This window comes from Anomaloglossus baeobatrachus, chromosome 4 (genome assembly GCF_048569485.1).
Source record: "Anomaloglossus baeobatrachus isolate aAnoBae1 chromosome 4, aAnoBae1.hap1, whole genome shotgun sequence".
NCBI lineage: Eukaryota > Metazoa > Chordata > Amphibia > Anura > Aromobatidae > Anomaloglossus > Anomaloglossus baeobatrachus.
In genome coordinates, this window is record NC_134356.1 from 439,121,580 (window position 1) to 439,136,633 (window position 15,054).

At 40.6% G+C, this 15,054-nt stretch overlaps 1 protein-coding gene across 1 annotated transcript in view; it reads left to right on the forward strand.

Annotated features, from left to right (window-relative positions):
- The window catches only part of DAPK2 (death associated protein kinase 2), a 63,260-nt gene extending 52,443 nt beyond the window's left edge, over positions 1–10,817 (forward strand). Inside the window, exons 8-10 of the mRNA XM_075342655.1 lie at positions 5,774–5,926; positions 8,999–9,044; positions 9,902–10,817. Coding sequence (XP_075198770.1) covers positions 5,774–5,926; positions 8,999–9,044; positions 9,902–10,546 — 844 coding nt within the window. The 3' untranslated portion in view covers positions 10,547–10,817. The remainder of the gene's footprint in view (positions 1–5,773; positions 5,927–8,998; positions 9,045–9,901) is intronic.
- The last annotated feature ends 4,237 nt before the right edge of the window (positions 10,818–15,054 follow it).

The following is a 15,054-nucleotide window of genomic DNA, read 5'->3' on the forward strand; positions in this document are numbered from 1 at the left end:
CAAATCAGAGCATCCTGGACTGTCTGCTTTATGAAAGCACCTGATGTACTGTCCCGTACTGTCAAATTAGCAGAAGATCAGCAACTAAAGAAAGCAGTTGGTAACAATGAAAGCGTGCAGTTATCTATTTCACACTGTCAAGATCACCCAGCCTGCTGATCCATTTATTATAGTGATGATAGACTGAATGTAGGTCAGCGTTCTGAGTAATTCTAACACTGGGGTCGTGCCATTTACTTGTGACTCAAAACTTTCTTTCGATCTTATTTTGTTACACAAAATTAGCTAATTCATGTTCACATAGTAATGTCCATTTATAATACAAACCTCAAATGCTTTCACTTTACATGGATTGTTACGAGGGACTGCTGATAATTCTTTGGCTTTACCCAGAAAGAAATGAGATAGGATGATGAAACTTTACATTTATTCCACATTCTCTCCACTGATGTCAACACACTTCTTACATCGGTATTCCAAGTTCTGTAGCCTAGCAAAAAGAAGGATTTCAGGTGTGCCTCAAACTAGGTATCTGTAGCAGCCATGACATAAGAAATGGTGTGAAATTTGGTACCTTTGAGGTGTTTCTTCAGGTTTGGAAACAGATGATAGTTGGAGGGAGCTAGATCTGGTGAAAAGGTTGATGGTCAACCAGCTGTCAGTTTTGCCATGGTCGCTTGGGCAGTGTGAGCGGAGGCGTTGTCTTGCAGGAACAAGATTCCTTTGGAAAGCTTGCTGCACCTTTTGGCCTTCAGAGCTGCCTTCAATTGGTTCAAAAGTTCAATGTAACACCTTGCATTGATGGTGGAACCCTTTTGAAGGTAGTCCACTAGCAGCACGCCCTCCTTATCCCAGAACACAGACGCCATCACCTTAGTGGCTGATGTTTGCACCCTGAACTTCTTTGGACAAGGAGAACCACTGTGCCTCTACTCTTTTGACTTCTCCTTTTTTTCAGGGTCATACAAATAAATCCAGGTCTCATCCATAGTTGATAAATCCAGGTCTGATCTGTTGTCAAACATTTGGGGACCCACTTTACAGATAAAAACCATAGATGATCCAGCGAGGGAAGGAAGTCCACCAGGAATAAGTAAAATCTTGCATTTTATTTCTTCAATATTAAAATATCCATTGCATATTAAAATTAAATAGGCGAATATAATGACATCTTGGCCAAAAAATAGATATATGAGATTTTTCATAAACACAATAAAAAAGTGCCAGAGGAGATATATCTATCTAACTACAGTCATATGAAAAAGTTTGGGCAGCCCTATTAATGTTAACCTTTTTTCTTCATAACAATTTGGGTTTTTGCAACAGCTATTTCAGTTTCATATATCTAATAACTGATGGACTGAGTAATATTTCAAGATTGAAATGAGGTTTATTGTACTAACAGAAAATGTGCAATCCGCATTTAAACAAAATTTGACCGGTGCAAAAGTATGGGCACCCTTATCAATTTCTTGATTTGAACACTCCGAACTACTTTTTACTGACTTACTAAAGCACTAAATTGGTTTTGTAACCTCATTGAGCTTTGAACTTCATAGGCAGGTGTATTCAATCATGAGAAAAGGTATTTAAGGTGGCCACTTGCAAATTGTTCTCCTATTTGAATCTCCTATGAAGGGTGGCATCATGGGCTCCTCAAAACAACTCTCAAATGATCTGAAAACAAAGATTATTCAACATAGTTGTTCAGGGGAAGGATACAATAAGTTGTCTCAGAGATTTAAACTGTCAGTTTCTGCTGTGAGGAACATAGTAAGGAAATGGAAGAACACAGGTACAGTTCTTGTTAAGCCCAAAAGTGGCAGGCCAAGAAAAATATCAGAAAGGCAGAGAAGAAGAATGGTGAGAACAGTCAAGGACAATCCACAGACCACCTCCAAAGACCTGCAGCATCATCTTGCTGCAGATGGTGTCACTGTGCATCGGTCAACAATACAGCGGACTTTGCACTAGGAGAAGCTGTATGGGAGAGTGATGCGAAAAAAGCCATTTCTGCAAGCACGCCACAAACAGAGTCGCCTGAGGTATGCAAAAGCAAATTGGACAAGCCAGTTACATTTTGGAAGAAGGTCCTGTGGACTGATGAAACAAAGATTGAGTTGTTTGGTCATACAAAAAGGCGTTATGCATGGAGGCCAAAAACCATAGCATTCCAAGAAAAGCACTTGCTACCCACAGTAAAATTTGGTGGAGGTTCCATCATGCTTTGGGGCTGTGTGGCCAATGCCGGCACGGGGAATCTTGTTAAAGTTGAGGGTTGCATGGATTCAACTCAGTATCAGCAGATTCTTGACCATAATGTGTAAGAATCAGTGACGAAGTTGAAGTTACGCAGGGGATGGATATTTCAGCAAGACAATGATCCAAAACACCGCTCCAAATCTACTCAGGCATTCATGCAGAGGAACAATTACAATGTTCGGGAATGGCCATCCCAGTCCCCAGACCTGAATATCATTGAACATCTGTGGGATGATGTGAAGCGGCTCTCCATGCTCGGCGACCATCAAACTTAACTGAACTGGAATTGTTTTGTAAACAGGAATGGTCAAATATACCTTCATCCAGGATCCAGGAACTCATTAAAAGCTACAGGAAGCGACTAGAAGCTGTGATTTTTGCAAAAGGAGGATCTACAAAATATTAATGTCCCTTTTATGTTGAGGTGCCCATACTTTTGCACCGGTCAAATTTTGTTTAAATGTGGATTGCACATTTTCTGTTAGTACAATAAACCTCATTTCAGTCCAGAAATATTACTCAGTCCATCAGTTATTAGATATATGAAACTGAAATAGCTGTTGCAAAAACCCAAATTGTTATAAAGAAAAAAGGTAAACATTAATAGGGGTGCCCAAACTTTTTCATATGACTGTATATATATATATATATATATACATACATGTAAATTGTAAAAAAAAGTTGGACCGAGAAGTTTTCGGTTGCATGCTTCTCTGATCTGTTGTCAAAGATTTGGGGACCCACTTTGCAGATAGCTTCCTCATGTCCAAATGTTCATGGATAGTGACACAAACACGTTCACGGGAAATCCCCATGATGTCTGCTATTGCTTTAGCTGAAATTCGTGGATTCTCCAGTATGAGGTTGTGCACAGCATCGACGATCTCCGGAACAACAACCACTCTCGGTCGTCCAGGACATTCCTCATCATTGGTGCTGAAGTGGCCTGCTTTAAATTTGGCAACCCAGTTCTTATCTGTGGAATATGAAGGGCATTGATCCCCCAATGTCTGCGACATATCACCATGAATATCCTTCATGGACTTTCCTTGCAGAAACAAGAATTTTATCACTCCTCTGCTCTCAGTTGATGTGAATATCGCATTAGACTCCGCCATTTTGTTTTCCCGCGTGCGTAGAACTCTGTTGTCATAAGCAACAAACACAACATTTTGAAAACATATATTAGACACATAAGGCTTTCATGTGATGTAATATTCGTTACCATAGAAACAAAAAAAATCACAAAGCCAAAGACTTATCAGCAGCCCCTCGTACATTGCTTCCTGATAAAATAATGGAACTGTCCTTTAATGAAAATTATTTAGACAAGAAGTTTTCTTCATATCGAAAGTTACAGCCATATAAATACAAATACTTGTTGTTATAACTTTAAGAGTTATTCTCATGTCCAAGATCCTATACCAATATGTATTAGGTATGATATTAGCAAATACCTCCAATTAGAAATGTAGTATAGTTCTCCTGATATAGCCATGTCTTTTACCTCATGTGCAGGGCATTGCAGTAGCGTATCTATGGTTACGACCACTATCAACTAACTGTCGCTATGTGATGCCTAAACTGCAATGCCCTGCAAATGAGGTAAGAGAGATAGCTAATCAGGACAATTATCCTACAATTGAAGGTATTTGCTAATTTTATTATTATTACACCTACTACATATTGGGATAGGCTCTTGGAGATGGGAATACCCCTTTAACTCATAAATTAGCCAATTCGTGAGTCAGTCTACAAATTTAAAAGCCAGGTAGGATCCAGCACTAATTAAAAACAGCCTTAAACTGAAGGGAGCCGAGCTCAGCCAAATGTGAAGGCAGTCACAATAAGTACAGACAAAAGGCAGCACAAAACAGCTTGCTTTTGTGTGTACTCATTATGTCTTTTTTAACCCCTTTGAATTTATATCTAAATCTTTATTAAATAATACATTTCCCAATTTCTTTGCTATACTTCTTTATGTGAAAAGGCTTTCATTTTTATACATAGCCATGCCTATATATGCCAAGATAGTTTATACACATAGCCAAGAAATTGGGATACATTTGTATATATATATTGTATATACATATACCTTAATTTTATATATAATCATCTTGGCTATGTCATACATAAACTTGACTTGCAGCATTTAGCATATTATTAGTTATGCAGATTCTTGTCACGTCTCTGCATTGTTACTGTTTTGCGCCTGGTGGTGGAAAAATCGTTTTCTTCTTGTATACTACAAACTGTTCTCACATTAACTATTAGATCAGTGTGTTATTAGGTTAATTAACAAGTGAAAGGTCACTGGTTCAAATTGAGAGCAGCCATGATGAACATTTCCTAAGAAAAGATAAACCGCAACATCCAGCTTATTGATAGCGGTCTCTCGACCAAGAAAATTGCCAAACTGCATCATGTGAGTGCCATGACAGTTGGAAGAATACAAAATTAAGTCTATCCATTCAACAAGGCGGCTCATCATAATGTCTATCCGTTCTGATACAACAAACAGCAGTAGAGATAGCGCATATATTTCGTAATAGTAAGATCACAGACATTGATGCAAGCACCATACAATGAACATTACCCAAATCTGGAATGATGGCTGGAAAAAAGGTGAAGTCTCAACTTTAATAATATAAGAGTTTGCAAAAAAAATATGAGAAGTGGACAATATAAAATCGGAAATGGATGATTTGGAGTGATGAGATGAAAGTCAATAGACTAGGCTCTGATGTGTGTAAATGGGTCTGGAAGAGACAAGGGAAAAAGGGGCTAACAGATAGAAAAATTGAAGGAATTCCAGAGTTCGGTGGAGGATGCTTGAGGATATGAGGTTGTTTCATAGCCAGAGGTATTGGATACTTGACCAGAATCAATCGTGAACTCAATGCTGAGCTATATTTGAGCATCCTATAAGATGAGTTACTTCATACACTTGAGTACTATGGGTATGAAAAGGACAACATATTGTTCCAGCAGGACAACGAGACAAAACATACGTCTAGATTGGCAAAGAAATGGTTCAGTGACAATGAAGTAGAGGTGCTGGATTTACTCCCAGACCTCAACCCAAGTGAACACTTGTGGGTAGAGGTGAAGAAAAATCTGTATACATATCCAAGTGAGTTGAAGAGTATACACCAACATTGGGAACGTGTAGAAGAGACCTGGGATCAGATTTCGGTCTAGACATGCTTGAATCTGATCAAGAGCAATGCTAGTTTTGAAAGCCAAAAGGTGGATGTACAAAATACTAACAAAATAATAAAAATTAAAATTTAGATTTTCAGGAGCAAAACAGTAACAATGCAGTGATGCAACAGGAATCTGCATAACTAATCATATGCTACATAGTTGCAAGTCAAATTTATGTATGAGATAGCCAAGATGATAGATAGATAGATAGATAGATAGAATAAACAGAGCAGTTTGGTCTATTACACACCATTAGTCACTGTCCATCACTGTTTATTTTCAGTGTAATCTTTCTATTATTCAGGTTAAGTGGAGCATCCCCATTTTTGGGAGAGAACAAACAGGAGACGCTTTCCAACATTACGGCCATTAATTACGAGTTTGATGAGGAATTCTTCAGTCACACCAGTGATTTGGCTAAAGACTTTATCAGGAAGCTGCTTGTGAAGGACACAAGGTGACAAGTAAATGTTGATGTTCATGTAAAATTTTAGTCAAGTGAACTTCGAATTGTGGGAATGTGAAAATGCACAAAGTTTTCTAAGAAATAGGTTTTATTTTAGTTTGATTTTAGTTGACATCTTTCGCCATTAAGGGAGTAAGGCCAATGCCAAATGTGCGCTATCTATCATCACTCATCGTTGGAGGGGTCTGACTAAATCCTTAGGGGGGAAATAGTTATTTAGCACTCATTAAAATGTATTAATAGAAAATCCACATGAAACACATGCCATGTGGAGTCAATTATGTTCTCCTTAAAAGCCTTTGGAGGACAATAGTAAGATGCACCACAAAAAATGAACAAAGAAAAATATAATTATACAACTAATTAGCTATCTGCTTTGGGTGAAAGTGTTTGCCTCACATACATTCCTAGATTGCAAGTATTATCTTCCCATTTATGGAAGCAGAAAATCATAAGTGCAGCTAAGTACAGTGTCCACGAATATCTGAAGTATGATGGACATAAGGACCTTTTGAGAAATGTCACCTATTCAGTCAATACAGTAATACCTTGACTTACAAGTTTAATGAGTTCTGAGACCGAGCTTTTATCTCAATTTTCTCTTATATCAAATTAAATTTCCTCATAAAAATTAATTGAAATGCTATTAATCTTGGTACATGGCTCCCCATCTATATGATCCCAATCCTGGTACATGGCCCCCCATCCTGATGTATATGATCCCGATCCTGGTACATGGCTCCCCATCCTGGATTATGGCCCCCATTCTTGTATATATAATCCCATATCCTGATATATATGATCCCCCATCCTAGTATATATGATCCCCCATCCTGGTAGATTGCCCCCCAATCGGGTACATGGCCCCCATTCTGGTGTATATTATCCCCATCCTGGTACATGGAACTCCATCCTAGTATATCTGATTCCCCATATTGATACATAGCCCCCCATCATGGTACATGGCCCCATCCTAGTATATATGATCCCCCATCCTGGCACATGGCCCCTATCCTGGTGCATTGCCCCCATCACTCCACATACTTAAAAAAAAATTATTATACCTGCCCTCCCTCCTGCAGTGGCGTCCTCATCTCATGCAGTCAGCTGATCAGTGTGTGAGAGACCGCAGTACTCCATGCTGATCAGCAGACCATTCTCACACGCTGATCAGCTGCTTGCATGAGATGAGGACGCTGTGCTGCGGGGGATCAGAGGGAGGGTGAGTATATGCTGCTTGTAACTCACATTTCTGCTCGCATCATGAAGCAAAAAAATACAGACTTACAGCTCGTATGTTGAAATATTTGTAAGTCAAGGTATTACTTTTAAGTCAAGGTATTGCTGTATAGTGAAACATCTTGGACTTCACTTTTATCCATCTGATGCTATAGTTGCAGTAAAAAAGGGCATGGAGACCATCACAGTTACCCAACAGTGCAGTGAGCCTTATTATATAACACCACATATTGAAGTGTGTCTCAAAATTACCTTTCAAGAAAAAACAATTAGAAGTGCACAGCCATAATTTATATGGTAAATTTATCAGGAATAAGGGGGTGCACCTGTCAAGCAAAACCAACCATAGTAATCACAAGAAAAGCGCTTGACCAAAGGCACTCACTCCAAATTTAAAGTAATATAATACGATTCTTTATTTATGTGTCAAAAAGTTTAAAACCACACATACAAAATACAACACAGTGCAGACATATTAATAAACACCAATGACAATGTTAATGAAACCCAATCCAAAAAATCTTCTCCAAGAAATATATATTGTACCAGAATCACCATAGATAGTTCAAAATGCAAGACAACACAGATAGAGTCAGAAAAATAACCATCTTATAAATAGGTGAGACAGACATTCTATCTTTCAAGCAGCATTATGACCAAATGGTCAAAACAGCAGCTGCAATGCCTCATAGGCAAAGAGTTCCTATCATGGTGATTCCCTATCTAAAAATGGAAGTGGAGAACCTGGCCCAACGCGTGTCGCTATGTTAGCTTCATCAGGGGCAGTGGGTATCACAGGAAATGACCACACATAAACAGACATTTATACACGTGCTAATAAACTATTAAGACCATATTGCCTACCAGTGTGGTGCATGATCCCTCATGGCATTGCATTCAGGGAGTGCTCAGTTTCTGACTCTTTATCTGTATTGTCTTGCATTTTGAACTATCTATGGTGATTCTGGTACAATATATATTTCTTGGAGAAGATTTTTTGGATTGGGTTTCATTACCATTGTCCTTGGTGTTTTTTAATATGTCTGCACTGTGTTGTATTTTGTATGTGTGGTTTTAAACTTTTTGATACATAAATAAAGAATCGTATTATATTACTTTAAATTTGGAGTGAGTGCCTTTGGTCAAGCGCTTTTCTTGTGCTCAAAATGACCTTTCGTCTTCATGGATTATTCTTCCTGGAAGTGATGCAATGAGCTCTTTCCATTAAATAAGCAGATTTCCTAACTTACAACTTATACAAGAAATGCAGCTAAGAGGTCCAAAATGTTCCATATAAACATTTTAGTCAGCTTTAGTTTTTGTGTCTAAATCTGCTGACAGAGCATGTAAACTTCCACTATTATAAAATGACACTTTATCTCATCTCACAATGCTGTCAGCTCTCACTCTTCCCCCACACTGACTGCCATCAGAAGAGATCTGGAAGTATTTGTAATGATACATAGCTCAGGTCTGCTGCATCTCTACACAGTAGCTTCAGAAATCAGTTGGGGGAGGAGGGTGTGTTCTTTTCTCCCTTGCATGATGCTGCCTTCTTATCATTAAGCAACCTAATTAGAGCAAGAACTACACTTCCCAACAGGCAAATCTCTGATAATGCCCAGTTGAGCTTTCATAAACTACAATCTAAACTTTACAAGCTAATATCTCTGCAACGGGGAGGAAAATTGAAAAAATAAAAACTACGTTTCACTTTCTACAGCCAATATTACATGATATAACTAGTTTCACGTCTTCAAACTGGTGAAAGGTCTTCTTTAAGAACTTCAGTAATGAACCAAAAATATATGGACTTTCTTTCAGGAAGCGTCTTACTATCCAGGAAGCTCTTTCACATCCATGGATAACAGTGAGTACAACAATCTTGCATGAGAGTGATGTGACGCATGTAAAATAGTGGTTGCTCACAATTAAGATTTTTTTATTTTTTTTTTACTTTAATGCATCTATTTTGGGCAAAAAAATCATTGCAATTGTTTTTTTAAACATTTTTCAAGCTCTTTGTTTCCTTATACACTTAACTTTGATGTGGTCTGTAATCATAAATCCACGGAGAGTAGAAGAAAAAAAAAAAAAAGACAAAGCGTTTTACATTCTCCTGTTAGACTTTTAGAATGCGCTCACTGATGGATCCTCAGTTAACTCATATTGCCACCAGCAATAGACAATGCAACACAAAGGTTATAAAAGACTAATGGTGCAAAATGTTTAACAAAACCCAATTGCAAAATGTATTTTTTAGCTCAAAATACATGCATTTAAGAAAGAAAATATTTTTTCCCAAAGGTGTACTGTATCTGATGGATCTTAGATTTCCATTTTTATATTTATGTATGGCACCTATGTATATTTATAAAGTAATCTTATGGATCTGGAAAATTCATGCTGTAGCCTATTTAGGCAGTATAGTTGCAGTTTGATAAAAATACTACTGATGTACTCTACTAACAGAGTGATACTAATTTCATTGGGTCACTATTTTGCTGTGCTGAATTTTGTGTCTGTGGAAGACTCACTTTCTTACAACCTGACCAAAAGAAGTGGACTATTGACTGACCAAGAGTGAAAAGCATGGTCTGGTGTGTTCTCCAACATTTAATCCTTGAAAGGGTCTGTGCATCCTTTACCTGGCATGAACATGTGCAACCCCTTTTGAGAAACAGCTATAGACTTGTTATCGCATTAATGTCTCCTTTTTACCTAAAGACACATCAGTCCAAAGAAGAAAACAAAATTCATGACAACAAGAGAACAGCCATGCGGAAACTGAAGGCTAAGAGATTAAAGGAATATACCATGAAGTCGCACTCCAGCATGCCCCCCAACAACACATATGTTAATTTTGAGCGCTTTGCACAAGTTGTGGAAGACTTGACTAGTGCAGAACATATATACAGCTCTTTGGCTACAAACTATGATTCTCTACAAGAAGATGTAGAAGCTCTGATATCTATCTACAATGAAAAGGAGGCCTGGTATAAAGAAGAGAATGAGAATGTGAGGCATAGTCTCTCCCAACTGCGATATGAGAGTCGGAAAGTGGAGTCTATGAAGAAGAACCTAAATCATGACATTCACTTTGTAGAATCCAACGTAAGAAATGTAGCTGTAAGGTACGCTGATTTGGAGTCACGATATGAATCTCTAAACAAAGAAATTACAGAGGATCTTAAAAGGATTCAAGACTTGGTGGGTGGATTTCAAGAAGGAAATGCGGGTTATGATTGTGGAAACTTTGGTGCTGTATTCAACAGAGATATAAGTGAGTCGTTCATGAATCTTCTGAATGGATCATGCAGTGAAGATCTTTTCGAACGACTAAATCTCAGAAACACAGACTCTAGGTTTTAGTAGGCCTTGTGATGAATGTGTAATATATTCATATGTATGTAGGAATATCTGTATAGCCATGATATGTTCACTTGTAGATGTAGATTAATATATTGTTTACAAAGCAAAATCTATTTTCTATATATTTATTGCAAGAGAGTAACCTCTGTGCCAAGAATAATATCTTGATGCTGGTAATGTGGGCATCACGCCGTACTTCTGTAGTAACTATTAGGGTATAACTGCACAGGACAATAAAATGTTTTTCAGTGGAAGTTTTGCATGTTTTTATATGCAGATTTTGTGAAAGATTTCACACCATGTATTGCAATGAGGAAGAATATAGTTACAATCCCACCAAAAAAAGGCATCCTATATATTTAAAATTCACACTGCATGTCAATTTTTGTGCGGATATCGTGTCATCCATTTTGCAGCTATATTCTATATGCCATACATCTGTATAATATAGATTTTCTCACCACAATGTGGATTGAAGCTCTGCAGTATTACTGTTTTTATGAATCTAGCCTCAGTCTAAGGTTTGAGTCACACTCGCGAGTGACTTACATGTAATACGCGCAAGTCTCGTATCGAATCACCCAGCACGGCTGCACACTCCCTGGACAAGAGCAGATCGGCTGCATGTATTTCTATGCAGCTGAGATGCTCCTGTCCGGAGAGCGTGCGGTTGTGCCGGATGATGTGATGTGAGACTTGCACGTATTACATGTGAGTCACTCGCAAGTGTGACTCAAGCCTTAGGTTTCAACTTCTGCCACAGTCAACCTAAATAGATCCACCGATCACTCTGAATGTAGGTAACAAAATATTGGCTTTATTGCATGGTGCACATTGTCAACACCAGGAACAACTGGCCAAGCATCGTAATGTGGATTACAATTAATTTCAATACTGATCCTACAAGAAGACAAGATAATAGAAATCCAATGTTGACAGGATTGATGGAACATTGTAAACTTTAGAGATCACTTACACAATTTCATGAGCCAATTAAAATTTGTAGCCTCTTGGTAGAAAAGCATTCATAGAAATCTGTAAGACACAACCCAAAAAAGGTAAGTGTCAGCAGCAAATTAGCTACCTATCCACCTATCTTTTGTCCTCTGGCAATTTTATATTACAAGCAGCCTCTCTATGAGAGAGGGATCAATTCTGAAAGGTCAAGTTAATGGCATGTTGTGTTCTACTCATAAAAATATACAGTCGGGGCGTGTCCTGGCTATGGAGGAGTGAGGACGTGTTTGTCTCAGCTCCTGCCACCGGACTACACTACTGACAATTAAACCAGCCCAAGAGCCTGGAAGAAAAGGATATGCAGCGCAGGAGAAGGGAGAGCTCCCAGGGGCCCAGCAGAGGAGCGTCACGGACAGAGGAGAAGGGAATTAGAGGCTTCCTTACCGGGCCGAAGCAGAGGACAGCACTGCAGACATCTCCCAAGATGGAGAGGCAGGGGAAGCCCCAGCAGCAGCAGAGACAGAGGGAGGAAAGCACCCGGGCAGTGGAGGAGAGGCAGCTGATAACCCCAGACAGCCAGCGTGTCCAGGTACAGGGGAGCCCTGGAGCAGGGAGCATGGGTACAACCCCCACCATTGCTGATTGCAGACCTGCAGTGGGGAGGCCTCAGGAGGGGGGAGAGGTGCCCTTACCCCTGTCACAGAAGGAGGACAATAATAAATCTCAAGCAGAGGCTGTTAATGCTGCAAATGGGGAACAGGGCCCTGCTAGTGGAAATCTCCTATCTTCAGTGAGACACAGCCTGAGTCAAAGTGTGTATGATATGGAAATGCAAGCAGAGTTAGAGCCTGCCACAAGTACAATAAGATCACATGAACCAGGAGTGCTAACAGAACTTAATGAAATCCGGGCACACATCTCTTCTATGCCCACCAGAGAAGATATGGAGACATATATAGCAAGGCTGGAACAGGCATACCGCACAGAGCTGTCAGCCCTGAGGGGGGAGGTGGAAAGAGTGGACACTCAGAACCAAATACAGGCAGCTAAAATACAGAATATAGAAGACACCACTCAGGCACAAGGGGCCATTTTGGATCAACACTCCTGCCAAATACAATATATGGTGGAAGCAATGGACGATGCTGAAAACAGGGGCCGGAGAAACAATTTAAGGGTCCGGGGTTTACCAGAGTCTGTTGAACCTAAGGATCTCCAGAGAGCCCTCCAAGTGATGTTTAATGAGATCCTGGGTGAACCATCAAGCCAACCCCTGGAGCTAGACAGAGTGCATAGAGCGCTTGGCCCTAGACCTATACAGAATGACAGACCACGAGATGTGATTTGCAGGGTCCACCGTTATGTCCTTAAAGAGGCCATCCTGTTTAAGCTGCGCAGTGGAGTTTCACCAGCATACGAGGGGAGCCAAGTCCAGATTCTGCAGGACTTATCCCGTTTCACTTTACAAAGAAGGAGAGCACTGAAACCTCTCCTGGACATGCTCCGTTCGTATGAGTTTCAATACAGCTGGGGATTTCCCTTCCGCCTGCAGGTCCGACATGCGGGAAGAATGCATGTTCTTAGGAACCCGACTGATATGCCATCGTTTGCTGCAGCCCTGGATATTCCATTGGTGCCTATAGAGGAATGGCCGGTGTTTCCAATGGGGGTTTGGGGTGCTGCCCCAGATGGTGATCGGATGCGTGGCCCTCGAAGAGGAAGACCAGTCTGATGTTTAAGGAGTTATTGGTTCATAAACAAAAATTCATTGGGTTGTTTCTCAATAGAATGTACCTCCCAGTTTTGCTATAATTTTTTTGCCAGGGGGATTAAGTATTATTATTATTATTATTATTATTTATTATTATAGCGCCATTTATTCCATGGCGCTTTACAAGTGAAAGAGGGTATACGTACAACAATCATTAACAGTACAAGACAGACTGGTATAGGAGGAGAGAGGACCCTGCCCGCGAGGGCTCACAGTCTACAGGGAATGGGTGATGGTACAATAGGTGAGGACAGAGCTGGTTGCGCAGTGGTCTACTGGGCTGAGGGCTATTGTAGGTTGTAGGCTTGTTGGAAGAGGTGGGTCTTGAGGTTCCTCTTGAAGCTTTCCACGGTAGGGGAGAGTCTGATGTGCTGAGGTAGAGCGTTCCAGAGTATGGGGGATGCACGGGAGAAATCTTGTACACGATTGTGGGAAGAGGAAATAAGAGAGGAGCAGAGAAGGAGATCTTGTGAGGATCTAAGGTTGCGTGCAGGTAGGTACTGGGAGACTAGGTCACAGATGTAGGGAGGAGACAGGTTGTGCATGGCTTTGTATGTCATGGTTAATGTTTTGAACTGGAGTCGTTGGGCGATGGGAAGCCAGTGAAGGGATTGGCAGAGTGGCGAGGCTGGGGAGTAGCGAGGGGAGAGGTGGATTAAGCGGGCTGCAGAGTTTAGGATAGATTGGAGGGGTGCAAGAGTGTTGGAAGGGAGGCCAGAGAGCAGGAGGTTGCAGTAGTCGAGGCGGGAGATGATGAGGGCATGCACTAATGTTTTTGAAGATTCTTGGTTAAGAAAAGCACGGATCCGGGAGATATTTTTGAGTTGTAATCGGCATGAGTTGAAGAGGGCTTGGATGTGTGGCTTGAAGGATAGAGCAGAGTCGAGGGTTACTCCAAGGCAACGAGCTTGTGAGACTGGGGTGAGTGAGCAACCATCAAGTTTGATGGAAAGGCTTGTTGGAGGAGGTGAGTGAGGAGGAGGAAAGACAATAAACTCTGTTTTGTCCATGTTAAGTTTTAGGAATCGTGCAGAGAAGTCTTTCTGATTATGAGGGGGGGGGTTCCCTCCCGCCTTCCTGGAAGAGGGGGCGGGGGGGCACCCCCTGACGGTGTATAGCACAATATTCTCTCTAGACCTTGTGTCCTCACATTATATAGGGCTCTGGCTGACAAACTAAGTTGAATAATTGCTTATTGTTAGTCCGGGGCAGGGGGCTCCTTTGTAGAAAGTTCCCTCCCTGATTGGGATAACACGCCATAAAGGAGTGGCGTAGTCTCACCATCCCTAGGTTAGACAGTTTGGTATTCTCTTATACCTATACAGTTACTTTTAGTCTTTTTAGACCCGACGTTAGGGTCTTGCTGTAACCTTGCAGGCGGGAGGCACTCTGACCTCCTTGCCTTTGGTTTCTACTGCTTTGTTGGTAGTTTCTTTTGTATTCTCGACCTTCTTACCTCTTCTCTTTTATTTCCTCTTCTTTTTCCCTGCTCTTCCTATCCTACTTGCCTGCACATCTCTCTCTCTCTCTCCCTAATCCCCGAACCTATCCCTAGAGTCCCCACCGTTCCTCCGCATTGAAATGACGCAGATTAATTGGGGTTCACTAAATGTGAGGGGACTTAATGTCCCGCAAAAACGCTCCCAGATATTTTTTGACATGCACAAAAAAAGAGTCCATATACTATTGATCCAAGAAACACATTTTAAAACGGGCCACCTCCCCATCTTTAGAGACAGATATTACACTAACTGGGTCCACAGTTCCAACCCAGAGTCAA